The 27,979-nt window shown below is 37.5% G+C and overlaps 1 protein-coding gene and 1 non-coding gene across 11 annotated transcripts in view; both read left to right on the top strand.

Moving 5' to 3' along the window:
* The window catches only part of FANCI (FA complementation group I), a 90,577-nt gene that overhangs the window by 35,981 nt on the left and 26,617 nt on the right, over positions 1 to 27,979 (top strand). For all 10 annotated transcript variants that reach the window (XM_005602791.4, XM_005602794.4, XM_070266726.1 and 7 more), the window contains 8 exons: positions 3,174 to 3,266; positions 3,909 to 4,045; positions 8,298 to 8,478; positions 9,924 to 10,011; positions 20,447 to 20,577; positions 21,063 to 21,133; positions 22,412 to 22,526; positions 24,580 to 24,702. In XM_005602791.4, coding sequence (XP_005602848.3) covers positions 3,174 to 3,266; positions 3,909 to 4,045; positions 8,298 to 8,478; positions 9,924 to 10,011; positions 20,447 to 20,577; positions 21,063 to 21,133; positions 22,412 to 22,526; positions 24,580 to 24,702 — 939 coding nt within the window. The remainder of the gene's footprint in view (positions 1 to 3,173; positions 3,267 to 3,908; positions 4,046 to 8,297; positions 8,479 to 9,923; positions 10,012 to 20,446; positions 20,578 to 21,062; positions 21,134 to 22,411; positions 22,527 to 24,579; positions 24,703 to 27,979) is intronic.
* LOC111769843 (U6 spliceosomal RNA) lies at positions 26,511 to 26,617 on the top strand. Its single transcript, XR_002802663.1, has one exon. It is a non-coding gene; the product is annotated as a U6 spliceosomal RNA (small nuclear RNA).

Raw genomic sequence — 27,979 nt, 5'->3', positions numbered from 1 at the left:
CCCCCCCTCGTAGCCACAGTGGCCCTTTGGATTCCCTCCTCTGCCATGGGGGCCGTCACAGGGGGGCTTCAGACTGCTGGTGCCTACTGTTGCAGCCCACCTAGATGTGCTCTCTCCTTGGGGTCTGCAATGGTGTTATGGACTTTTCCAGCGGCCAGGGGTGGGATCACTTATATTTGTCGCTCCGTTGCTGTTGGCACCCACAAAATCTCACTTGTCCTCTATGGGTCGCAGGAGAGCTATTGGCATCTTCTACAGTCTGTGGTTAGTTCACCTAGCTATGCTGCTTTTGCCCTGGGGTCTTCCAGCCTTGTGGCTGGCGGCTGGGTGCCTTCTACTGGTGCTGTGCAGAGGCTTTCCCTAAGGCTGCTGTGAGCCTGTAGGGTTTCCCCCTAGGCTACGAAGCTGGGTCTCTGGAACTCCCCCCAGCCCTAGTCCTCTCCGAGATCTCCAGCTATCCCTAGTCCCACGGGGCGGGCAACGGCAGCTGGGGGTTGCCCCGCCCTCTGGGATTCTCTCCGGGCCTCTCCCGGAGCCGTGAATGCTCGGTGTGGCCCCTCTGCTAATGGCAGACAGAGAGTTTTGTCTGCTGCCCGGGCGGAGCTCCGGCGCTTCCCCTCCGGGTCGCAGAGCCGGCCTTTGAAAGTTCCCCCAGCCCCGGTCCTCTCCGAGATCTCCGGCAATCCCTACTCCCACAGGGCGGGCAACGGCAGCTGGGAGACCTCCGTACCCTCAGCGACTCTCTCTGGGACTCTCCGGGCGCCGCGAACACCAGGCGGGGTCTCCCCGCCAATGGCGGGGAGAGACTCTCCCCGCGGGCTCAGGTGTGCAACTCCAAAGTTTCCCTCTGTGTTTAGGAGTAATTGCGGGGGGTTTAGGTAGGGTTCTGGTCACCTGTTTCCACCATCGCTCCTCTGTTGTGTGCTCGCTCCTGCCCTAGATGTGTGTACATCCTCTGGGGGCGTCCGTTGGAAGAAAGCCGCTTGCGGGTACTAGGCTGCTCTTTGGGGTCGGAGAGTTTTCACCTATTTCCACATCCTCCTGGAGGAAAGTCCATCCGCCTTCCGATGTATAGTTGCGTGGGTATCTCAGACGTCCTGAGATGCTGTCTGGATATCCTTTGTCAAGCGATAAGTGTCCAAATAATTGTAGACTCGAAGGGGGAGAGACAAAGAGGACTACTCACGGCGCCATCTTGGATCTTCCCCCATGAACCTTTTTAAATTCAGTACTCATTATGCATTACTCAGAGTGTGACCCATATTTGGCCAACTGGATCTTTCAAGTTGGCTTCTGTTTCCTTCTGACAGGCCGGCCTATTAGTCTTTGAGCACTTTTGTGGCATAAGCTATCCAAAGCTCACCTTGATTTTCCTTCTCCTGTCCTGATTATCAGCCATTTCTCCAAGGAGCCCTGGGTCCCTTCTGTAGAAAAGGATATCGAAAGACCGTAATGTATGAGGTAGACTTTAAAGCTGTTTTATCTTCTCTGCATTTGTGCATTCTTCTTTTTATTTAGGTTATTGTAGCTGTATTATTGATCTTTGCAAAGAACCAGCATTGTATTTTTTTTCTTTACTCCCCTGTTTTATTTTTGTTTGTTGGTTTTCTGTTTTATTCATCTTTGATTTTTATATTTATTCCTTTTTTTCTTTTGTTTCTTGGCTATCATTTCCAAGACCTATTTTTTAAACTTTATTGAGGTATAATTTATATGACATAAAATCCACGTCTTGTAAGTGACTAGTTCAGTGATTTTTCGTAAGTTTATCTTGTTGGACACCCTTCACCATAATCCACTTTTAAAATGTTTTCATCACCCTGTAAGATCCTTCCTGCCCATTTACAGTTAATCCACATTCCCAGCTCCAGGTAACCACTAATCTACTTTCTGTCCTTTGGATTCACCTTTCCTAGCCATTTCATATAAATGGAATCATACAGTATATGATCTTTTGTGTGTGGCTTCTTTCATTTAGCGTAATGTTTTTAAGGTTCATCTGTGATGTAGTATGTATCAGTATTTCATTCCTTTTTGTTGTTGACTAGTGTTCCATCATATGGATATATTAATTTGTTTAGCTGTTCACCAGTTGATGGACATTTGAGTTGTTTCCACTTTTGGGCTATTATGAATAATGCTGTTACGAACATTCACATGCAAGTCTTTGTATGGACGTGTTTTCACTTCTCTTGGATAGATACCTGCAAGTGGAATTTCTGGGTTGTGTGATATATTTATGTTTACGTTTTTAAGAAACTACTGAACTGTTCTCCAAAGTGGCTGTATTATTTTACAGTCCCACCAGCACTGTGTGAGGGTTCCTGTTTCTCCACATCCTGGCCAACATTTGTTATTGTCTGTCTTTTTTATTATATCTATTCTAATGGGTGTGAAGCAGTATCTCTTTGAGGTTTTACTTTGCAGTTCCTTAATGACTGATGATAATTGAACATCTTTTCATGTCTTTATTAGCTGTTCTAATATCCTCTTTGGTAAAATGTCTATTCAAATCTTTTGCCCATTTTTTGCGTGTCTTACTGAGTTTTAAGAATTCTTTGTATATTCTGGGTATAAGTCCCTTATTATGTATATAATTAGAGAAATAAATATTTCTCCCATTCTGTGGCTTATCTTTTCATTTTCTTAATGATGTCTTTTAACACAAATGTTTTGAATTTTACTGAGGTCTGATTTATCAAGTTTTTTTTTCTTCTTCTTCTTTTTCTCCCCAAAGTCCCCCAGTACATGGTTGTATATTTTAGTTGTGGGCCCATCTAGTTGTGGCATGTGGGACACTGACTCAGCATGGCGTGACAGTGGTGACAGGTCCGCGCCCAGAATCCAAGCTGGCGAAACCCCGGGCCTCCAAAGTGGAGCGCGCAAACTTAACCGCTCGGCCACGGGGCCGGCTCCCAAGTTGTTTTTATATAAATTATTCTTTTGGTGTTGTATCTAAGAAATCTAGGCGAAGACAACATAGTAGAAAATCTTCTACACCTTGAATTTTGCCTAAGGTCCTGAAGATTATCTGCTTTGTTTTCTTTGAAAAGTTTTATAGTTTTAGCTCTTACATTTAGGTTTCTGATCCATTTGAGAAGCTTTTTCTAAAGTAGGCTATGTTACACTTTTAAGATGTACATAATGACTCATTTTTGGTTTGTGTGTTCTAGGCAGGACAGCAAGGAGATCTCAGTAATAATATATGTCCCTTCAGCATTGCCCTCCTGCTCTCTGTGACAAGAATACAAAGATTTGAGGAACAGGTATTTATTAATGACTTTTTGGTTCCTTCTGTAGTTGATAAGGAGCAAAGGGCCTGTTTTTTTGTTATTCTTCGCTAAACAATTCCACTCCCATCCTGCCAGCAGCAGCTTCCTCGATAAAACATGTAGGCCCACACTGTTCTGTGGGGGCTGCTTGAAGACTTCTTCAGGTGCCTGGTTTATACCTCTCTTTCCTATTGTGTGGTAAGCCAGGTGGTGAGGTGGGAATGAGAGTGCAAACATCACACAGTCCAGATAGCAAGAATGGAAATGGTATCCACGAGCAGTTTTAATATCTTGTAGCTTTCCAAGAAATTGTCCCTGCTTGAGTTGAAATTAACCAGAATAGGTTAGTTGCAAGGAAGAAAATATAAAATCCTTTACCATTTTTTATCATATGTGTTCCCTGGTTGTATGTAATATTAGTATTGATTTTTAGCCCTTTTGCTCTCTTAAGGAAGGCTTGTCTTCAGCTCTTTTAAGCTCCCACTCAAAGTCATAATTTTTATATCATACTTGTCTAGTGAAACAGTTGTCATAGGGATATGAGTATATGGCAGCAAGTAGAAACAGTTACAGGGTTAACATTTTATAGCATGAGCTATTTTTTGGTTCATTTTCCTATTTCTTTCATTATATTAGGTATTTGATCTTTTAAAGACTTTGATTGTAAAGAGCTTCAAGGATCTTCAGCTTCTCCAAGGCTCAAAATTTCTTCAGAATCTAGTCCCTCATAGATCTTCTGTTTCAGCCATGATCTTGGAAGTGGTAAAGAATAGGTGAGTTTGTGAACTATACCCTAGTATGTTCATGAGGTATTTAGTGTTAGAAAATGCAACATGGTATCATACTTATGGCTCATCAGAGAAAACTGATGACTACCACTGTTGACTTCACCTCTCAAGGTTTTATCCCTTAAAATTGATGAAGCAAGCTTTTCCTGTATCACAAGGTCCTTAAATCCCAAGGCCTGATTTCTTGGCCACCTTGATAGCAAGAATACAAAAATGGAGTAGGTGCCTTTGCTCCTTTTGTGATATTACAACTCTTTATTGTCCTGAGTCTTCGTTGACTTTTTTAGGTGAGTAAAAAACATTAAAAGTTTTATTTACTGTAACTGTTGAAGTTTGGGGCTGATGGATAGAATTGAATTGATTAGCAGTTTAGACAAATCCATTTTAAACCAAATTTTGAAAAGACTGGTCACCATCCTGGTCGTTATTTTAATTTCAGGATATACACTGGCTGTTGTAACAGTCTTTACTGTGTCATGTTTTTTTTTGTCTGTGGATTAAATATATTTTAAAGCTTTATAGTTTAAGCCATAATTTAAGGTTGCTCTCATTCCAGGTCTGGGAATTTTGATTTAGATTGAATTTACATGAGGTTGGCATACAAGGCAAATTTGAGAATAGAACCCCTGTGTCTGAGTGGTTTACCCATTAGGCTTTAAAGCTTCTGTATCTTCTCTGTATCTGGTTCTTCTTTTTCCTAAGGTTTACAGTTGTATCTCCAGTATTCCCTCAACCAGGTCTCTTCAAGTTGGGCTAACGAAACAGGCATTAGCTAACCAGAAAATTCCTGGAAAGCTGCCCTTCTGGAAGTCCCAGTTAGCTATTGGACCTGGAAGCATCTCCATCTATAATTAGGCTGGGGTGGGCAATTGCCACTAGGTAGGACTAAACCTTACTGAGAGGGATTTGGATAGCATTACTAGACCCCCTAGAATAGCCAGCTGGCTTGTCACACATGCTTGCCCCACTCAGCGAATTAACCTTGAAGTAATGCATCCTACATTTTATGTGATCGAATTTTTGGACCCCGCTTATTGCATATTTGGTGTATTTTATTATATTTAGATTTCGATTTGCCTGTTACTGTCTAGAGTTAATTAGTAGAATAATTAGAGTTAATTATGGCATTTCTGGTGTAACACAGTATACTTATGAAAAATCTTCTGTTCTGCAAAATTGCACTCTAAAAGTAACAGGACCTGTGGGGAAAATAGGGTCGAACACCCTTAAAATATATTTGCCTTTGTAACCAGAGTGCTAAGATATATTCTTTTTTTTAATTGAAATATAGTTGGCATATTGCATTATATTAGTTTCAAGTGTACAACATAATGACTTGATATTTGTATATACTGTGAAATGATCACAATAGTTCTCGTTAACATCTGATGTATTTTTAATATAAAAGTTCTACTTCCGTAAATATAAGATTTTACCTTAAGCAACAAGTTGAGGTAACCTGGAAAGGGACAGTAAGGGAGTATTGAGGCTGAATTATGGAGACTAGGACAAAATGCAAAAATATTGTGCGTGTGGCCTAAGCCAAAAGGAAGAAAACGGGGTAATGGGCATCATGAACAGCACTGTCTTCCTCCAAGGTTTGCTGTGTTCAGCTCTGCTGACATACTTTGTGCTTATCTGGAGATACTTGGAGGTGCAAAACATTAATGTACTAGGAAAAAATCACCTGTGAACCAATTCATTCTCCTGGTTATACTTACTCCCTTATTTACCAATCATATATGAGCTCTTTCATGTTAGACAAAGATAGACATTTTGTAGCAAACAGACTGTAATTGCTTCTTCCCTCCAAGCTGAGAACCTTAGTGCACTCACTATTTCTCTACTTCCTTCTTATTAAGATTATAATTAACAAACAACACTTACTTAGACTTTGTAGTAAATTTTAATAGTTTCTTTACTTACCTCTATCTTTGGAATCTCGTATTTTTTCTCTTGGAAATATGCCATAAGTATATAGTTTTTGCAGCAATGCTTTCTGATACGGTTTGTGGATGGTAGACTTTCTGAGTATTTCCATGTCTAAAGATGTCTTTATTTTGCCCTCTTACCTGAGCAATAATTTGACCAAGTATAAAATTCTGGTAGAAAGTTTATAACCATTTTTTATTGTCTTTGTGCACCTAGGATTACTGATGAAGTCTGATGATTCTTTGTATTATTGTAGATAATCTGCTATTTTCTTCATGGGAACTTTTGAGATTTATTTTTATGCTTGATGTTCTGAAATTTAACACAGCTTATTTTTATGTCAGTTCTTTTTTAATTCATTCCTGCTTATATTTAGTGTGCCCTTTCACGGTAAGAATTCATGTCTTTTCTAAGCTCTGTAATGATTTTCTCTTTTTATTTAAGTTCTTTGAGTAATCCTTCCCCCTTTTCTCTCTATTCTCTCCTATTAGTTGTTGGAATTTCTTCATCTGTGTGCCATATCTCTTAATTTTCTTTCCTGCTTTTCGTATTTCTTCTTGTTAATTTGTACTGTCTACGTTACTCTCAGTTCCGTCTATTGAGTTTTTCATTCCAGCAATCATGTTTTTCATTTCCAGAATTTCCAGTTGGTTCTTTTTCCATAACAGTCTGTTTTTTGTTTTATGCTATAATCTTTCTTTTTTCTCTGAGGGTATTCATTAGAGTTTTAAAATCTCCTTCTGTTTGTTCCGTTAGCCTTTCCTCAGATATCAGTTCTCTCCGTTGGGTTTCGTGCTTCTCTTTCCAGGTGGTATTTTTTCCTGTATTTGGTGGTTATTGGTTTGTCTCTCTATTGATGTTTCTGGTGCTCCCCATTAGTTTGTCTGAGAGTGCCCTGTCTATTCACACACTCCACCTCTGTGATTTGAGGATGGCGGTAGGATGTGCCAAGGGCTAATCTTTTAGGTGTGGGGCCTCCCTAATCCCTCCAGCGTGTTGTCATCCTTCAGAGTGCTGCTCTGCCTCTCAGGCCCAAGCTCCTCTACACACAGATCCCATCCAAGAGCAGGCCTCGTCCTTGCTCGCTTCTTGGCATAAACTGAGGGTGCAGTGGGGCCTCGGAAAAGAAGGCAGAGAAGGATGCTGTGTACCCAACTGTTCATGCTAGGGTATCCCAACCAGTCACCACATAAGTTGTCCCAGGGTTCTTTCCAATTCCCAAGGTATCTGTCCTTGGTATCTGCTTTTGGAGCCACCCCTTCATTTTGCACTATGTGGTCTGTGGCTTCCTCTTTCGTTCTTATATTCCTTTCAATTTTTAAGGATTCTTCATAATTTCTAGTCAGTCAAAAACACCTCTTATTTTTTCACATTATTATGGATCGTATATATACACCATATATAGACATGTACACATACAGGTGTGTGTATCTTTTCATTTGTAGGTATTTAGGGTAGGAAGAATGGAGCATGTGTTCAGTCTGTATGCTTGATCTCAGATCTCCAGAGTGTGAATATTAATAAAATATGCTGAAATGCTATGAGAATCTATTCACAACTCTCTCCTTCATTCTTTGGTGCTACATTATAATTTGTTCCTATTTAACAGATAGATCTAATGATATAAAGGTTATTATATCACTTCCACTATTGTGGGTAACATAAAGTGGTATAAAATCACGAAGGATTCTGTTGCTTTACAAAAAGTTATTTGTAATTTTAGCTCGTGCTTTTGAAACCAGATCATTCATCGATTCATACTATAGATATGATATGACTATATGAAGATATGAATATAAATATTCCTACTATAAATATTTACTGAATGCCTTCTATATGCCAGCCTTGAGCTAGGCAATATGGGTAAAAATATGACTACAGTATGGTCTCTGCCATAGAGAATCTCAGTCTAGGGAGGGAGGCAAACTTGGAAGCATATGTGTAAGTGGTGTTAGTGTCATGGGGGGAATAGAAGAAGCAGCAATTAACTTCTAGTCATGAAATCTTGGATGGAAATCTCTGATGGTGAGTATACTGAAATATTCCAGTTTCTTCTGTATATTTTTGAATATTCTGTAGTTTCTGGATTTTCCCAGTGTTCTGTCTGTCAATGGAGATTGCTGCCTACATTCCCATTACTGGGAATTTCAGAATTCTGCCAGATAAGGATGCATAGAAAGAAAAAGTTCACGTGAAGAGTGTTGGTTATCCAGGTCAAGTTTGGGAATGTGTAACATGGCAATGAATATAAAGGTAAGGTATCTTACTAAGTTTTTATTTTTAACTAAGCTTTGTTTTGTTGCAGTGTTCATAGTTGGGATCATGTTACTCAGGGCCTGGTAGAACTTGGCTTCATTTTAATGGATTTATATGGGCCAAAGAAGATTCCTGATGGAAAAACCATTGAAACTAGTTCAAGTCTTTCTAGAATGCCAAACCAGCAAGCATGTAAGCTTGGAGCTAATATCCTGTTGGAAACTTTTAAGGTGAGACTTGAGTTCGGCAAGCATTTCCTAATTTTGTGAAATTCTATTATAAATAAGGCGTAACATTTGCCTGGGAGTTTGGGGGACAAGGAGACTTGAGTGTGTAGCAGCTTCTGGGGACAGAGATTGGGATAGTGATTGAAGTTATAGATCCAGTTTGATGGAATTCTTACTTTCTCGTCCTTTATTTATATGAGTTTTTTATTCAGTCTAATTTCTGTTCTGACTGTTTCTTAGAAGTTTGAATATCAGTTAGCTTTCCCATGATTTCCTCTTCTTCCTCCAACAGTAAATTATTTGTTGTTTGTTTTTTTTTTCTTTTTAATGATAGTCCCTTATACAAAAAATAATCTTTTAGGTCACTGTAGTACCTCAAGCTTAAAAAATCATGCTTATTGGTTCATTGTTTTTGAGGAACCCCAAATGGGGAATTTACATTTTTTTAATTCATTGCATATTGTGACTATCATCTCAGTCTTAATTTCTGAAACAGCTTTCAAAACTTAATTTCTTTTCAAGTAGAAAAAAATGCTAGATCATATCTGAGGCTAAACAACCTTGCTATGCTAGTGATTCCTTTAAGTCATCTTCTTGACATTTAACTGTTTAAGGTGGCCGCACGCCAAAAGTGTCTGCTGAACATGTTCTTGGAGACTAATTTCAATGTAAATCTAGTGTTCTGATCCATAACTAGGACATGAATGCCGTATCATAGTCCTTGAGTGTGTATGTCTGTTAGGTGATATAAGTGACTCTTCCTAACAGTAATCTGGCTAAGAACATTCTTCGAATAAGAGACTTTAGTAGCTTTTGTTTTAAATTAATCTTCCTTAAAACCAGGGAGGTTCCATTTGATGTCCCACATGTGTTGGCTTTGTCACAGTATCTGTAGAGCATATAATTTACTACCAATAATCTGTTTGTCTGAGATCTGAAAGAAATTATACTTCAAAGCAATCAAGTTCAGGTAAGAATTTTAACTAGAATTCAAGTGAAAATTCAAAAGTCTTTTTAGGCAACTGCTGCGCTTCTAGAAACTGAGGAAGAGATTGGTGAACATTTTTTAGGTTTCCAGAAATTTTCATAGACTTTTAAATTTTAACATAAAAGTTAGGCATCCTGTCAGACATACCAATGTTGGTGTGTAGTGGATGCCTAAGTAGAATTATTCCACTTTGGAGCTGGACCTTTTATGGAGCAGTACTTTCATGTGATCTCTCTTTTAGGCCAACGGACATGGTAGTTTGCCCTGCTAATGAATCATCTGAGCACAGAATGAGGGTAGAGTTGAGTGATTCTGTCTTTCCAGATGATTCACATTATATTTGTCTTTGAAATAAACAGTCAAGTTTTACCCGTATCCAATTTCTGCCTAACATGCATTGATGCCACTGTAAGCTAAAGGTCACCAAGGAATATTTTACTGGTTCTTCTGTTGTTTTTAGATCCATGAGATCATCAGACAAGAAATTCTGGAGCAAGTCCTCAACAGGGTTGTTACCAGAGCATCCTCTCCCATCAGCCATTTCTTAGGTATTGGACTTTGAAAGGAGGATAAAGTTCTCAGGAATATTTTCATTTAAATGTCATAATGTTTTGGTCCTGGAAGAAAAAAAACTTTAACGATACAGTAGTTTAATGCAATATCTTTGATTATGATGCCAGTAAAACGTAAGTCTGTGTATATTGTCTATGGTTGGCAGGAAGGAAATGAGCATATAATTAATGAGTGGGACTTCTGTCTTGCATCAACTTTCTCTCTGTCTTTTGTTTGAATACTTCTCAGATAAGTGCTGTCCTTCTGCTATACTCAATTAACCTCCTATTCTCTTAACCCTGGACATTCTGACTTCAGTACTTGTCTCTTTGGTGACTTCTGAATTTGCTGTTTTAACACATATCTCCTAATGCCCAAATCCACTGGGTTTTTATAGTCACCAAGTTTCTTAGTTTCTCTGTGATTTAACACTGTTTACAACTCCCCTGAAACTTTCTTAGATAGGTTCCATGATAACTGTAATCATTTGCTTCTTATTCTGCCTCTGATCAGTTTTCCCCTTTCTCCTTTAGAGCTTTCTTTTCTTTCTTCTACCCTTTAATGTTAGGGTTTTGCAAAGTTCAGTACTTGACACTTTACTTTTTTTCTTTCTGTTCAGCTTTATTGAGGTGTAATTGATGCATAATAATCTCCACATATTCAAAGTGTAACAGTTTGACGACTTTTGACATGTGTATACACCTGTGAAACCATCCCCACAGTGGAGATGAACATATCTATCGCCACAAATGTTTCCTAGTGCCTCTTTGTAATCTGATCCTTCATCCCTCTCTTCCTCCCCATCTCCCATCTCCAGTCTGGTCGCTTTCTGTCACTATAAATTAAATGCCATTTTTTGAATTTTATATAAATGGAAGCCTACTGCATGTACTCCTTTTTTTTGTCTGGCTTCTCTCACTCAACATAATTCTTTTGAGATTTTTCCAGGATTTTTGTGTATTTCAATAATAGGTTCCTTTTTATTGTTAGTAATATTCCATGATGTAGATATAACCACAATTTGTTTATCCATTCACCTGTGGACGGGTTTTTAGGTTTCCAGTTTGGGGCTATCTCAAATAAAGCTGCTGTGAACGTTCATGTATAAGCCTTTCTGAGGACATATGCTTTCATTTCTCCTGGGAAGACACCTAGAAGTGGAATGGATACATCATAGGGGGTACATACCTACATACATATGAGTCCATACATCATTAAACATACATAAATTTATGTTTAATGGTTTAAGAAACTGCCAGACTGCTTTCCAAAGTGGTTGTACCATTTTACATTCCTACTAGCAGTATTTCTGTTTACTTCACATTGTGACCAATACTTGGTATGGCCAGTCTTTTAGTCATTCTAATAGGTGCGTGACGGTATCTCATCATGGTTTTCATTTGCATTTCCCCAATACTGAATGATATTGAAGATTTGCCATGTTTATTTGATATCTATATATTACATTTGGTCAAATGTTCATGTCTTTTGTCCATTTTTTAAAATTGAGTTGTTTGCCTTCTTATTACTGAGTTACTATAAGAGTTCTTTATATATTCTAAATACAAGTCCTTTGTCAGATACATGTTTTGCAAATGTTTTCTCTCAGTGTGTGGTTTGGCTTTTACTTTTTGTAACTGTTGTTTGAAAAACAAATATTTTTAATTTATCAATTACCAATTTATCAGTTTCTTTTTATAGTTCCTGCTTTTTGTGTCATGTATAGAAAAATCTTTGCCAAACGCAAGGTCACTAAGACTTTCTCTTATATTTTCTACTAGAAGCTTTATAGTTTTAGCTCTTATACTTAGACCTATGATCTATTTCTGTTAAATTGTGCAGGCCTACCTTGGAGATATTTCAGGTTTAGTTATAGACCACCACAATAAAGCAGATATCGTAATAGAGTCACACAAATTTTTTGGTTTCCCAGTACATACAAAAGTTACATTGACACTATACTGTAGTCTGTTTAGTGTGCAATAGCATCATATCTAAAAAAACAATGTACATACCTTAATTAAAAAATAGTTTGTTGCTAAAAAATGCTAACCATCATCTGAGCCTTCAGCCAGTCATAATCTTTTTGCTGGTGGAGGGTCTTGCCTCGATGTTGATGGCTGCTGACTGATCAGGGTGGTGGTTGCTGAAGGTGGGGGTGGCTGTGGCAATTTCTTAAAATAAGACAGCAATGAAGTTTGGTGCCTCAGTTGACTCTTCCTTTTGTGGATGATTTCTCTGTAGCATGCAATGTTGTTTGATAGTATTTTACCCACAGTAGACTCCCTTTCAAAATTGGAGTCAGTCCTCTCAAATCCTCCCTCTGATTGATCAACTAAATTTATGTAATACTGCAAATCGTTTGTTGTCATTTCAACATTCTTCATAGCATCTTCACCAGGAGTAGATTCCGTCTCAGGAAACTGCTTTCTTTGCTCATCCATAAGAAGCAACTCCTCATCTGTTAATATTTTATCATGAGGTTATAGCAATTCAGTCTCATCTTTAGGCTCCACTTCTAATTCTGGTTCTCTTGCTGTTCCCCCACATCTGCAGTTACTTCCTCCACTGAAGTCCTGAACCCCTCAAAGTCATCCGTGAGGCCTGGAATCAGCTTCTTCCAAACTCCTGTTAATGATGATATTTTGATGTCTTCCCATGAACCATGATATTCTTAATGGCATCTAGACTGGTGAATCCTTTCCAGAATGTTTTCAGTTTACTTTGCCCAGATCTGTCAGAGGAATCACTGTCTGTGGCAGCTATAGCTTTACGAAATGTATTTCTTAAATAATAAGACTTGAAAGTCGAAATTACTCCTTGATCCATGAGCTGCTGAATGGATGTTGTGTTGGCAGGTGTGAAAACTAACATTAATCTTGTACATCTCCATCACAGCTCTTGGGTGACCAGGTGCATTGTCAATGAGCAGTAATATTCTGAAAGGAATCTTTCTCTGAGCAGTAGGTCTCAACAGTGGGCTTAAAATATTCAGTAAACCGTGTTGTAAACAGATGTGCTATCATCCAGGCTTTGTTGTTCCATTTATAGAGCACAGGCAGAGTAGAGTTAGCATCATTCTTAAGGACCCCAGGATTTTCAGAGTGGTAAATGAGCATTGGCTTCAACATCAAGTCACTGGCTGCATTAGCCCCTAGCAAGAGAGTCAGCCTGTCTTTTGAAGCTTTGAAGCCAGGCATTGACTTCTCCTCCCTAGCTATGAAAGTCTTAGATGGCGTCTTCTTCCAATATTAAGCTGTTTTGTTTACACTGAAACTGTATTGTTTAACCACCTTCATTAATCTGGAGAACTTGCTGCAGCTTCTACATCAGCTCTTAATGCTTCACCCTCCACTTTTATGTTATGGAGACTGCTTCTTTCCTTAAACCTCATGAACCAACCTCTTCTGGCTTCAGACTTTTCTCCTGCAGCTTCCTCAGCTCTCTCAACCTTCATAGAATTGAAAAAAGTTAGAGCTTTGCTCTGGATTAGGCTTTGGCTTAAGGGAATGTTGTGGCAGGTTTGGTCTTCCAGACCACTAAAACTTTCTCCACAACAGCAATAAGAGTTTTTGCTTTCTTTTCATTCATGTGGTCACTGGAGTAGCACTTTTAATTTCCTTCAAGAACTTTTCCCTTGCATTCACAATTTGGCTAACTGGCACAAGAGGCCTAGCTTTGGGCCTCCCTTGGCTTTTGACATGCCTTCCTCGTTAAGCTTAATCATTTCTAGCTTTTGATTTAAAATGAGAGATGTTCGACTCTTCCTTTCACTGGAACACTTACAGGCCATTGCAGGGTTATTAATTGGCTTAATTTCAATATTGTTACGTCTCAGGGAATAGGGCGGGAGACAGGGGAACAGCCAGTTGGTGGAGCAGTCAGAACACACACATTTGTTGATTAAGTTCACTGTCTTACATGGGCATGGTTCATGGTGCCCCAAAACAATTAAAATAGTAACACCAAAGGTCACTGAACTCAGATCACCATAACAAATATAATAATAATGAAAACGTTTGAAATATTGTGATAATTTCCAAAATGTGACAGAGAGACACAAAGTAAGCAAATGGTGTTGGAAAAATGGCACCAATAGACTTGCTCAATGCAGGGTTGCCACAAACCTTCAATTTGTAAAAAAGGGAATAAAGTGAATAAGTGAAGAGGAATAAAGCGAAGCACGATAAAACAAGGGCTGCCTCGCTGTGGTGTGAGGGAATAGGGTTCTTTTTTTGCACATGGTTATCCAGTTGCTCCAGCACAATAAGTCTTAAAATCAAACAGTGTTAATCCTTCAAATTTGTTCTTTTTCAAAATAGTTTTGGCTATTCTAGGTCCCTTGCATTTCCGAGTAAATTTTAGAATTAGCTTGTCAATCAGTAATTGAAAAAAAAACCTTCTCTAGTTTTGACTGAGTTTGCCTCAAACCTATGGATCACTTTGGGAGAGAATTGGCATCTTAACAATACTGAGTCTTCTAATCCATGAACACAGTATGTATCTCCTTGTTTACAGCCATTTGCCACATAATGACGTTCAGAATGTATGACACTGGTTCCATAAGATGAGTACCACATAGCCTAGGTGTGCAGTAGGCTATCCTACCTAGGTTTGTGTAAGTGCACTCCATCACGTTTGGAGAACAATGAAAGCGCCTCACTATGCATTTCTCAGAACACGTCCTCTTCGTGAAGGAATGCATGATCGTATTTCGGTCTTTAATTTCTTTTAGCAATGTTTTCTAGTTTTCAGTGTGTGGATCTTGTGTATCTTTTGTCAGATTTACCCCTAAGTATTTCATTTTTTTGACACTATTGTAAATGATATCTTTAAAATTTTTAGTTTCTAGTTGTTGATTGCTAGCGTGTAGAAATAATTGCTTTTTTAATATTGACCTTATATCCTGCAACCTTGCCAAACCCACTTATTAATTTTAGTAGCTTTTTGACAATTCCTTGAGATTTTCTATGTAGAAATCACATCATCTACAAATCAAGATATTCCTAATATTAATTATTTGTCTTTTTTTTAAAATCAACCTGGCTTAAGAGGCTTGTCAATTTTATAATCTTTCAAAGAATGAGCTTCTGGTTTAAATTTTCTCTCTTTTCTTCTGTTTTCAATTTCATTAATTTCTGCTTTTTATTGTTTTCTTCCTTTTGCTTGCTTGGGTTTATTTTACTCTTTTAAGTGGTTGGAAAAAAATCAAAAGAAGATGATTTCATGACGTGAAAAATTTAGATTTCAGAGTTCATAAAATACAGTATTATTGGAATATAGCCATGCTCAATCATTTATGTGTTGTCTATCCTGCTTTTACACTATATCAGCAGAGTTGAATAGTTGTGACATACGCTATATGGCTCATAAAGCCTAAAATAGCTACTGTCTGGCCACGTATAGAAAAAGTGTGCCAACTTGTGGCCTGTTATTTTTATGTAGATGTGTATATTGCTTTTTTTTGCTTCCTGATGTTCCAAGTTCCCTTATGTTTGTGTGAAGGGTTTTAACTACAGAGTCAATTTCTTTAATAGAAATAGGGCTACTCAGGTTATCTAAATTTTCTGGGTGAACTTTGGTAGTTTATGTCTTTTAAGGAATTTGACCATTTCATTTAAGTTATCAAGTTTATTGTCATAAAGTTGTTCAGAATATTCCATTTAACGTCTCTAGGATCTGTATTGATGTCTCCTTTCTTATTCCTACTGGTTATAATTTGTGTCTTCTCTCTTTTTCCTAATCAGTCTAGCAAGACTTACCAATTTTATTGATCTTCTCAAAGAACCAACTTTTGCTTTTGTTGAATTTCTCTATTGTTTTTCTGTTTATAGTTTCACTGATTTTTGCTCTTTTTTGTTTCCCTTCTCCTGCTTGCTTTGGGTCTAATCTATGATCTCTGGTTAGAAGCTTAGGTCATTAATTTGAGACCTTTTTTTTTCCCCAGTACAAGCGATACATTGTAAATTTCCCTGTAAACATTGCTCTAGCTACATCCCATGCATTTTGTTTTCTATTTTCATTCAGTTCCAAATACTTTTCATTTCCCTTGTGATTTGTTCTTTAACCCATGAGTTATTTAGAAGTATGTTGTTTAGTTTTCAAATATTTGGAGATTTTCCAGGTGTCTTTCTGTTATTGATTTCTAATTTGTGGTTATAGAACATACTTTCTATGACATGAATTTTTAAAAATTTGAAACTTGTTTTGTTAGAATATGGTCTATTTTGATAAGTGTTCTGCGTGCTATTGAAAAGAATAAGTATTCTGCTGTTATTAGGTGGAGTTTTCTATAAATCAGTTAAGTCAGATTATTCAAGTCTTCTATGTGCTTACTGATTTTCTATCTGCTTATTCTATTGAGAGGACTGTTGAAATCTGACTTTGTAGTTAAAGATGTGTCTGTTTCTTTCAGTTCAATCAGTGTTTGCTTCATGTGTTTTAAAACTCTGTTATTAGGAGCATCAGCATTTAGCACATTGTTATGTTCTCTTGGTTAGTTGACCCATTAATCATTATGAAATGACCTTTCTTGTTCCTGGGAATATTGTTTGTTCTGAAGTCTACTTTGATATTAATATAACTTCTCCAGCTTTCTTGCGATCAGTGTTAGCGTGGTATATTTTTTCATTTTTTTAGTTTTAACTTATTTTGATCCTTATAGTTAACATGAGTTTCTTAGAGACAACATACAGTTGCGTCTTACTTTTTTAATCCAATTTGATGATCTCTGACTTCTCATCAGGGCAGGTGTTTACATTTAATGTGATTATCATCTGGCTGTTTTCTATTTGTCTATCTGTTCTTTGTTGCCTTTTTTCTCTTCCTCCTTCTTTTGAATTGAGGTTTTTTTTAATGATTCCGTTTTGTCTTGCTAATTTGATTAGCTATACCTTGATTTACTTTCTTTTGGGTCGTCAGGGTTTACGGCAGACATCTTTAACTTGCTCTAGCGGTATCCTTTACATCTAGTCTAAGGACATTGCAGCAGCTCTCTGCCATGTGTTATCCCTGCTCCCATGGCTTTTGTGCTGTTCTCATACATTTTACTTCTCTGTTCATTGAATTATATCTATATCATTATTTTTTCTTTAAACAATAATCTTTTTAAGAATTTTTAAAAATAAGAAAATGTCTTTTATTTTTACCCACGTGTTTACCATTTCTGGTGCTTTTCCGTTTGTGTAGACCTATCTAGGTTGCTATCTAGTACCACTTTCTCTGATTGCCTTTAACTTTCTTAGCCTGCCGATCTGCTATTGATGAATTCTTCATCATCAGAATCATATATCAGAAAAATTCTTCATTTAGTTTTTGAAAGACATTTTTCTGACTAGGTTGACAGTTTTTTTCTTTTAATATTTTAAAGATGTTGCTCTACTGTTTTTTGGCTTTCATCATTTCAAACAAGAAGACTGCTTTCATTCTTATCTTTGTTCCTCACTATATAATGTCTTTTTTCTTTTAAGATTTTCTCTATCAGTGGTTTTAATCAGTTTAATTATGATGTGCTTTAGTGTAGTTTTCTCTATGTTTCTTGTGGTTTGTCAAGCTTCTTGGATCTGTTGGTTTATGGTTCTCATCAAGTTTGGAAAATTCTGAGGTATTATTTCTTCAGAAAATGTTTTCTGTCATCTCCCTCCCCACCAGTACATTCACACACACACACACACTTCTCTCCCTCTCTCTCTCTCTCTCTCTCTCTCTTCTGGGACTCCAATTACATATCACTTAGGCTGCTTGAAAGTTGGGTAGTCTTTTTTTTTAGTGTTTTCTACTCTGTGTTTCATTTTAGGTGGCTTGTATTGCTATCATTTCAAGTTCTCAAATCTTTTGCTCTGCAGTGATCTTTTCTTCTATTGATCTCATCCAGTAAATTTTTCATCTTTTGATGTTTGATTTGTGTCTTTTTCATGTCTTCCCTCTCCTTAACATGGTTCCCTTACCTTCTTTTTTTTTTTTAAGATTTTATTTTTCCTTTTTCTCCCCAGAGCCCCCTGGTACATAGTTGTATATTTTTAGTTGTGGGTCCTTCTAGTTGTGGCATGTGGCATGTGGGATGTCGCCTCAGCATGGCTTGATGAGCAGTGCCATGTCCAAGCCCAGGATCCGAACCCTGGGCCGCCAAAGTGGAGTACGCGAACTTAACCACTCAGCCAAGGGGTCAGCCTCATCCCCTACCTTCTTGAACATATGAAGTATATTTATTTTAGCTCTTTTAATGTCCTTGTCTACCATTTCTTTGATTTGTTTCATTTCTGATCTGTTTTTATTGATTGATTTCTTCGTCATCATAGATCATATTTTCCTGCTTTGCATGCTTTATAATTTTTGATTGGCTGGCATACATTGTGAATTTCACACTGTTGATTTGCTGGATTTTTTCCTTCAACTGTTCTTGTTTTAAGTGTCTTGGAAAACATTTAATCTTTTTGATGATTATTTTTGTGGTGTGTTAGGCAAAACCAGGCACCCTTTAATCTGGGGCTGACTAGGTTCCCCTACGGAAGCAATGCCTTTCTGAGTATTCAGCTTTGTATATTATGAAGTGTTTCCACTGTGGTTTTGTGAATGTGAACTCTTTCCTGTCCTTTGTGGCCTCTGAGGATGGATCTGCCTGCTCCTTGCTGCTGATTCTTTCCTTGGCTTCAGGTGATTTCCTCACACATGTGCAGCTGACAAGCAAATGGAGCTCCCTGCGCATCTCCAAGGCTCTTTCCACGCGACTCTTTCTTCCTAGTACTCTGATCTGTGAATTGTGGCTGCCTTGGCTTTCCTGAATTCTCGACTCTGCCGCTTTAACTTTGGACCCTGTGTTTCCCTCTCTGTGCCGCTGCCTAGAAACCCTGTGGGCAGTAAGCTTGGGCAGTTACAAGGCTCACCTCATGTGTTCCCTTCTCTCAGGTATCATTGTCCTATACTGCTTGATGTCTAGTGTCTGACAATTACTGTTTAATGTAATTTGGCCTTTTTTGTTGTTGTTTAAAAAAGGGAGGATAAATCTGGTCACTGTTACTCCAGCACGGTGGGAAGCAGAAGTCTCTTCCTCTTTTTATACTTTCTCTTACTTGTAGATATCATTCCTGTTTTCATAATTTCAGTTGTTGTTGTGGGCTTTTGTGGGAGCCATGCTCCCAAATCTTTATGTCCAGACTGTCCTCTTTCCTTAGTTCGTAGTACTTTCATTCCTGCTGGATATTTCCATTTAGTATTTTTTTTTTCCTTTTATCTAAAATGCAGTACAGTTCCTTCAAACGAATTCCCCTTTCCATTGCCCTTATTTCTATTGTCTGAAACCCGGCTCTCCAAGTCCTGGAGGCTGGAATTCCTTTTTATCTTCTCAAACACACTTGGTACTTAAGTTCTCTCCTTCTTCCCTCATACTGTTACTTTTTCTTCTCTTTTATACCGGTGCCCCCCCCAACACCCATTGCCTACTTCCCAGTCCCTTGCATTTACACTACTGCCACAGCTTCCTGGCTGGTTCCTCTGCTTTCTCTTCTCTCTGCAGCCATTCAGCTTATACGTTGCCACAGATAAGTATTCCTAAAATACCACTCTAGCATTCAGAAACCACCAGTACTCTGTCTAATAAATTATCAGCTCTTTATCGAGCCACTTAAGGTCCTTGACAATTTGATCCAACCTACCTTTCCAACATTAGCGTCAAGTATTTATTTGTCTGAATCCTTCACCCTAACTCCACCAATTTCCCTGCTGTCCTCTGAGTATGTCTTACATTTACCTTTCCTGTACTTTTACTCATGCTTTTCCCTTTACATATGGTAGGCCTTTGTGGTTCTATATGCATCTAAATGTTACCCATCTTGCAGAACCTAGCTTAGACTTCTCCTCTTTGCTTTTCTAAAGCACACCAACTCATAGTGATCTCCTCTTTGAACTCCTATTTAAACTCTCTTTTACCATTTACTAGGCAATAAACTGGAATTATTACATACTTGGTATCATTCTGTTATTTACTTCTTTTCATCCTTTTAAAATATATTTTCTTGACTTTCAACTAGATTAAAATTCTTGAAGGAAGAGAGACCATGTTTTCTGCATTCATGTATTCCTTAAAGGGCCATATCCTGCTTACACATGATAAAAATTCATAAATATTTATTGATTTATTTTAGCTTGGACATATGAAGACATTTTGTGCTACTTGACTTGGCAGTATAATGGGTTTCTTTCCTTCTTTCTTTCAGACAGGTTAATTTTTGTAGTCTTATACTATTGCAGAAGAAAGTTAAAGTATCCTGACCACTGAACATAGAAGTATGTAGAATATGTAGAAATTTATATTACAGCGTACTTAACTTGAGAAAGGAAACAAAAACCTTTTTACCATTTCTTTTGCCCGTATTTCTTCTTATTTGAGATATCTTTAGTTATTTGAGGCAACTCATTATAGATTGTGTTTTTCAGACCTGCTTTCAAATATCGTCATGTATGCACCCTTAGTTCTTCAAAGCTGTTCTTCTAAAGTCACAGAAACTTTTGACTATTTATCGTTTCTGCCCCTTCAAACTGTACAAGGGCTGCTGAAGGCGGTGCAGGTAAGTCTTCTGACTCCTAAGGAGCTTGCCAAAACTGAGGTTGAACTGTCTAAGGGAACTCTGATGCGTTTCTTCATAAATATATATGTCTAAGCAATCCTATTTCCCTTGATTCTGAAACATAAAACTTTGTATTAAAAGGGCAGGAACGCTGAACCAGACTCTCTTTTCCAAGTTGACTCCCTCTTCATAGCACTATTTTCTCTCCTTTGACTCATTTTCAAGTTAGTGTACTAATTAAAAGGCTCTTAGAAAATTATTAATTGAGGACAACAGATTTAAAGGCATTCACAGCTAGTTTCAATTTAGTATTTAAAAATATACTATTGTCCTTATTACTAAGTGTAATAAACATTGAAATGTATATAAAACAGAACCAAAGTTCCTCATATAAGCCAAATGGTAACAGTAGCGTATGGATAGAAATGAGCTAAGGCTAATAAACAAACTTGTTCTCTTTTACCCCCTGATTCTTTCTCTTTCAGCCTCTTCTGAAAGTCAGCATGTCAATGAGAGACTCCCTGATCATCGTCCTACGGAAAGCTATGTTTGCCAGGTGTGTGGTAACCCTTGAGATCCCGAGAAGTCATGCTTTCTAATGCTACTTAACGTCTTCTCTGCCATCTCCTCGTACAACCTGTTCACAGTGGTCGTGCAAATTCCTAACCCAACAGAACACTTTGATCAAACGAGGCATTGTGCCAAGTGCTTTATCTCATTGAATTCTTAGAGCAACCCTATGAAGTGATTATTACAACTCCCATTTTACAGATCAGAAAACTTAGCCTTAATATGTAAGTGACTTTGCAAAACTCAAACACTGGTTGGTGGTGGAGCTAGAATTTGAGCTTGTAATCTCAAGTACTCTGCTATACACCCCTAGAATAACTTTCAAGATATGGTTCCAGTGCACATACTCTGAAACCGGAGCTGGCTACAATTCTGAAGAGGGAGACTCCTTAATTAAGAAGAAAACATTCAAGAAACTCCTTTTAGTGAATATTGGAATTGTCTAGTGGCTATAGACCAAATAAATTGTTGAGGGGTCTGAGTTTTTTTATTTTTGGCTTAGCCAATGCCTTCTGACCTCTCTTCCTTTATTTCTTAGTATATAAGCTAGAGATGATACTACTATCACCTAAAAAATATTATGAGACAAGTTAAGAGGTGGAAAGCATTTGGTACTTTAAGATACCCAATTACTACCACGTTAGCTATATTAGAGTGTACTCATGTATATCCGGAAGAACAACTAGTAAGTAGCTGTGTACTATTATCCCTCTTCTAGAATTGACAGGTTTTTATTACTCCTTACCCAAAGGCATGTCTGATAGGCCAAGGTTATATGTTTTAGCATCTATAACATGAATCAATCATAAGCCTCAGTGAGATGAATGTATCATTTTTCTGGATGAAGGGTTCACAAGGCACCAAGCATGTACTCTTCTATGAAGAAGGGAAGTGCTCTTTCAGACACAGAAAATCAGTAATTTCCTTTGCTATTTGTTACTTAGATTTGAGTTATCGGCCCATCTGAACAGCCTCTCAGCATTCTTGTTCTCATTCTCCACATAGACTTGCCAGCGGGATAGAAGAAAGTATAGACTGTGTCATGAGGTTAAGTAAATAATGAAAAAATAAGCTTAATTCACTGCTAATTGCTGTGAACAGCTAATTCTTTATTTTGACTACATAAGTGCAATTTATTTTGCTCTATGCTTTGTTGTTTATACATATTCCTTCTCTGTATGGAACTAAATGGATTTTTCTGACCCAGAGCCTATTCTTGTGAAATTAGTACTGTTTGTTAATTTCTCCTCTGTTCCTGAGGTAGCCAGCTTGATGCCCGAAAATCTGCAGTTGCTGGGTTTTTACTGCTCCTGAAGAACTTTAAAGTTTTAGGCAGCTTGTCATCTTCTCAGTGCAGTCAGTCTATCGGTGTTAGCCAGGTAAGCATTGTTCACACTAGCTTATACTGTGTGCAGTAACGCAGGAGTTGGTGATGTGCAAGCTGTTTTCTTCTACTCCCGTTCTGTTTGTAGAAATGATCCTGAAACTGAGAGGCTGATGATGATGATGATGATGACGATGACGACGATGACGATATCAGCTAACACTTATTAATGGCAAATTTGCTGTATGTTCAACTGTGCTATCCAATATGGTAGCCACTAGCCTTAGTATGGCTGTTGAACTGAATGCTTGATTGAAATGTGGCTAATCTAAATTGAGTTGTGCTGTATGTGTAAAATACATAGTGGATTTTGAAGACTTAGTGTGAAATAAAAGAATGTGAAATATCTCATTAATAATTTTTTATTTTAATTGCACATTGAGATAATATTTTTGAATATGTTGGGTTAAATAAAATATTAAAATTAATCTTACCAGTTTATTTTTACTTTTTAAATTTACCTACTAGAAAATTTAAGGTTTGTGGCTTGCGTTTGTGTCTGTATTATATTTCTGTTGGCCAGTGCTGTGCTAGACACGATGCTAAGTGCTTTATGTTCAGTATCTCACTCTTCACAATAATCCTCTGAGGCTAGGGACTGTTATTCCCATTTTTATTAGTTCATTTACACATGAACATCTATTAAACCCTGTAATCTGAGAAAACAAAACTTTTTACAAAAATTTGGCAATCTGGGCTTTGGAGCAATAAAATTGTCTTCATAATTTTTTTTTTTTTTTGAGGAAGATTAGTCCTGAGCTAACTACTGCCAATCCTGCTCTTTTTGCTGAGGAAGCCTGGCCCTGAGCTAACATCCATGCCCATCTTCCTCTACTTTATATGTGGGACGCCTACCACAGCATGGCTTGACAAGTCGTGCCATGTCTGCACCCGGGATCTGAACCGGCAAACCCTGGGCCGCTGAAGCGGAACGTGCAAACTTAAGCGCTGCACCACCAGGCCGGCCCCTGTCTTCATAATTTAAATTATTTACTATACAATTTATAAATGAGACATCTATATAACAATTTTGTTAGGAATCTTTATTGTTCTAGTATAACTGTACAAAACTTTCCTATAACATATGGTATAGATTAAATATTAGGAACTGGATATCATTTGTGTATTATTATCATCCCCATTTTTTTTCTTTTTTTTTGAAGATTGGCACCTGAGCTAACAACTGTTGCCAATCTTTTTTTTTTTTCCTGCTTTATCTCCCCCAAATCCCCCCAGTATATAGTTGTATATTCTAGTGGTGAGTGCCTCTAGTTGTGGCATGTGGGATGCCACCTCAACATGGCCTAATGAGCGGTGCCACCAGGATCCGAACCAGCGAAACCCTGGACTGCCAAAGCAAAGCGAGCGAACTTAACCACTCGGCCACAGGACCGGCCCCATATTATCCCCATTTAAAGGATAAGAAAACTGAGACAGAGAGGTTAAATAACTTGCCCAAGGTCGTATAACCAATAAAGGGTAGAACTGGGATTTGACCTTAGTCGGTATTAACTCCCTCACTAAGACGCCTGTAGTAAAATTCAGGAGTTCTTGGTCTGTAATTGCTGAATTTATTATGTAAATCAAACAAGGGATGTTATTCTTTGTCATTTCCATTTCCAAACAAAAAACTACCTACTCGAAACCACTCAGGATTTTGTGGAAGCAAGAAGAGCTCGATTCTTCTAGCTATTGAAAATATTTAAGGAAGTTTTTTAGGCCTTTCAAAGTATATTATGACTACTGGATTCTAGTGGCATGAAATAATCTGTGTGCCTTCCTAAGCTGCTGACATTGCCAAGGAAAACCTTGGGGAATGGGGAAAAGTTAATTTTTTTAAATCTTTGAAAATTTTCTTATTCCACACCAGTATAAGAGTGACACTTAGCGTGGCCAGGTGATGATTATAATGTCTGCCTCGGTCCTAGGTTTTGGCCTATGGGGAAAGCTAAGTCTAAGGTCTTTGATGAAGAACACAGGCTCATTTTACCTCCTTAAGGGCAACTACTTTGGTATGATAGACAAGAACTGGCCTCTCTTCCTTTCAGGTCCACGTCGATGTTCACAGCCGTTACAACTCTGTCGCCAATGAAACTTTTTGCCTTGAGATCATGGATAGTTTGAGGAGATGCATAGGCCAGCAGGCTGATGTTCGACTCATGCTTTATGAGGTAAATCAGCAGAACAAAAGGAATGTGGCACCCCCCCCAAGCTAATAATCCTTTTTATTTTAATAATTTTTTTTCTGATTATGAAAGTACAGTAGATACATTCTTATTTGATGCAGTTAGGACCAATAATTAGTGATGGTTAGCCAGGAAGTTGTTTAAGGTGAGAAATCATAAAGAATAGTTGAAACATCTTTAAGTGTTGTATTTTAATTTGAAATATTTAAATGTACTATTTATTTGCTAGTCTTTTGTTTTAAGGCCAAATCTCTGTTGTGTTTGGTTTGGTTTTGGTTTTGAGTATGAGTCTGCCGTTTGGAACTTCTGTCTCTTAAACAAACCGTAACCTTAATTTATTGCTTATAATTTCAAGTTTTTGTTTACCTGTAAAGTGGGATAAAAACTTTAAGGCACTTCAGATACAGTCTGAGTATGGAAACCTTCTAGATGTATTCAGTTTTTTCCCTAACTTTTTATAATTGTCTTACCCCTCATTCACCAGAAATTGGTTTTAGAAATTTACCTTTATTTATTTAGTCTTTCTAAAACATCCACCCTAGTTTTTATAGGAACAACTTCTTTTTCATTTTGCAGTTGGTTTTCAGCAGTTACAGAATGTCTGAATAGATCACATAATTGTGACAGTATAATTAGCAAAAAGTGAGTGGACAAGTACAACTGCTGCCTTGAGGTTGGCATATATTTCAGCCAGTGAGAACACATGTGCAGTCATGGAGGATATGCTGCAGTCTCCAGCGTTTAGTTTGCCGTGTGCTGCAGAATATGCATTTCATAGGTGAATGGAGAGCATTAGGTAACCTAGCAAGGAGATTAAGGGCAAGTCATTTCAGAGAATAGCTATTAGTTTACTTTCATTGGACATTTTTAAAATAACATTTATTGAGCTACAGTAGTTGCCAGGCACTGTACCAGACACTGGATTTTTCAGGCTTCTTGTAGAAAATATGAAAAATACAGAGAAATATTTTTTAAAATATTATTAACCCACAACTCTTATATGTATGTTTATGCAAAATTGGAATCATAAGATTTATATATCTTTTATCAATATTATATTGTGAGCATTTTCCCATTTTATTAAATGTTCCTTGATACATAATTTGTAATGCTGAATAGTACTCTATGTATATAGTAATTTATTTGACTGTTTTAGTTTTGGACATCTCTGTTGTTTCTAGTTTTTCACTATGAGTGTTGTACTTGACTGTTTGACCACATTGCTAGGTTAATTAGAGCATTTTTAAGTTTATTGGCATATTCTGGCAAGCGTTGAGTTTTTTTTAATCATTAAAAATATTTTTGTTCAACACCCATTTGTAATAAAAAAAAATCTCAACAACTCTTAGCAAACTAGGATTAGAAGGGAATTTCCTCAACCTGATAAAGGGCATCTCTGAATCCTATATCTAATAATGTAAATGGTAAAAGACTGAATGCTGTCTCCTGTGATCAGGAACAAGGATATTTGTTCTCAGCACTTCTGTTCAACATTGTAGTGACGGTCCTATCCAATGCAACAAGGCAAGATAAAGAAATACAAGCATATAGATTTGAAAGGATGAAGACAAGCTGTCTTGATTCATATACTATACATAGACAATACAAAATAACCAACAAAAGTGAATTTAGTAATGTGGGATACAAGATTAGTAACCATGCAAAAATCAATTACAGGCATACCTCGGAGATATGGCAGGGTGAGTTCCAGACCACTGCAGTAAATCAAATATTGCAATAAAGCAAGTCACACAAATTTTTTGGTTTCCCAGTGCATATAAAAGTTATGTTTATTGCTCACTTTGGCAGCACATATACTAAAATTGGAACGATAGAGAGAAGATTAGCATGGCCCCTGTGCAAGGGTGACTCGCAAAATCTTGAAGCGTTCCATATTAAAAAAAAAAGTTATGTTTACACTCTACTGTAGTCTAAGTGTGCAATAGCATTATGTCTAAAAAAAATTTACATACCTTAATTAAAAAATACTTTATTGTGGGGCCGACCTGGTGGCGTAGTGGTTACGTTCGCCTACTCTGCTTCAGAGGCCCAGGGTTCGCAGGTTCAGATCTCGGTTGCAGACCTAGCACCGCTCATCAACCATGCTGTGGCAATATCCCACATAAAAGAGAGGAAGATTGGCACAGATCTTAGCTCAGTAACAATCTTCCTCAAGTGAAAACAGAAAGATTGGCAACAGATGTTAGCTCAGGGCCAATCTTCCTTACAAAAAAAAAGAAAAAACTTTATTGATAAAAAATGCTAGCCATCATCTGAGCCTTCAACAACTCATAATCTTTTTGCCAGTGGAGGGTCTTATAAAAAACATAATATCTGTAAAGCACAATAAAGCAAAGTATAATGAAACGAGGTATACTTGTATGTTTCTATTTACCAGCAATGAATGATTGGAAACTGAAATAAAGTAATATTTACAGTAGATAAAGTAAAACACCTAAGGATAGATTTAACAAAGTATGTACCAGATATGTACTCTGTAGACCTACCTCAAAATATTGCTGAGAGAAATTAAAGAAAAGCTAAATAAATGAAGAGATATACAATGTTCACACATGGAAATGCTCAATATTGTTAATACTTTAAGTCTCAAAAAGGTTTATAGATTCAGTGCATTCCCAACTGAAATCCCAGGGTATTTTTGTAGAAATTAAAACGATTCTAAAATTTATATGGACTATAAAGCACCTATAATGAACAAAAAGTATAAAGTCGGTTAATAGAGTTTTGACACAGATCCCAAGATAATTCAGTGGAGAAAGGATGGTCTTTTCAGTGAACAGTGCTAGAAGAATTGTGCATGGTATTGGGGGTGCCCAAAAACCACCCCCATGTTTAAAGATTTCTCTAGAAGTACTCATAAAACTCAGCATATATTAGTTCTCATGACTAAAATTTATTATACTTAAAAGACACAAAGCAAAAAACAGCAGAGGCAAGAGGTGCTTAGGGTGCAATCCGAGGAAACCAGGTGCAGGCTTCTGAGAGTCCTCTCCAGGTGGGATTGCACAGGATGCATTTAATTCTTCTAGCACGTGAGTGTGACAGCACATGCAAAGTGTTGTCTACTAGGGAAGCTTACTAGAGACTTGGCGCCCAAGGTTTTTATTGGGGGCTAGTCACACAGGCACCCTTACTTAGCACATGCCAAAATTCTTAACTCCCGGAAGGAAATCGTATATTCAGCGTAAACCACATTGTTTGTACAAAAAGTTTAGGCACAGTAAACCTCTCTCACCATTTA

Source organism: Equus caballus, chromosome 1 (assembly GCF_041296265.1).
Source record: "Equus caballus isolate H_3958 breed thoroughbred chromosome 1, TB-T2T, whole genome shotgun sequence".
Lineage (NCBI taxonomy): Eukaryota > Metazoa > Chordata > Mammalia > Perissodactyla > Equidae > Equus > Equus caballus.
The sequence above is the reverse complement of the archived record's forward strand: the minus strand, read 5'-3'. Positions and strand labels throughout refer to the sequence as shown.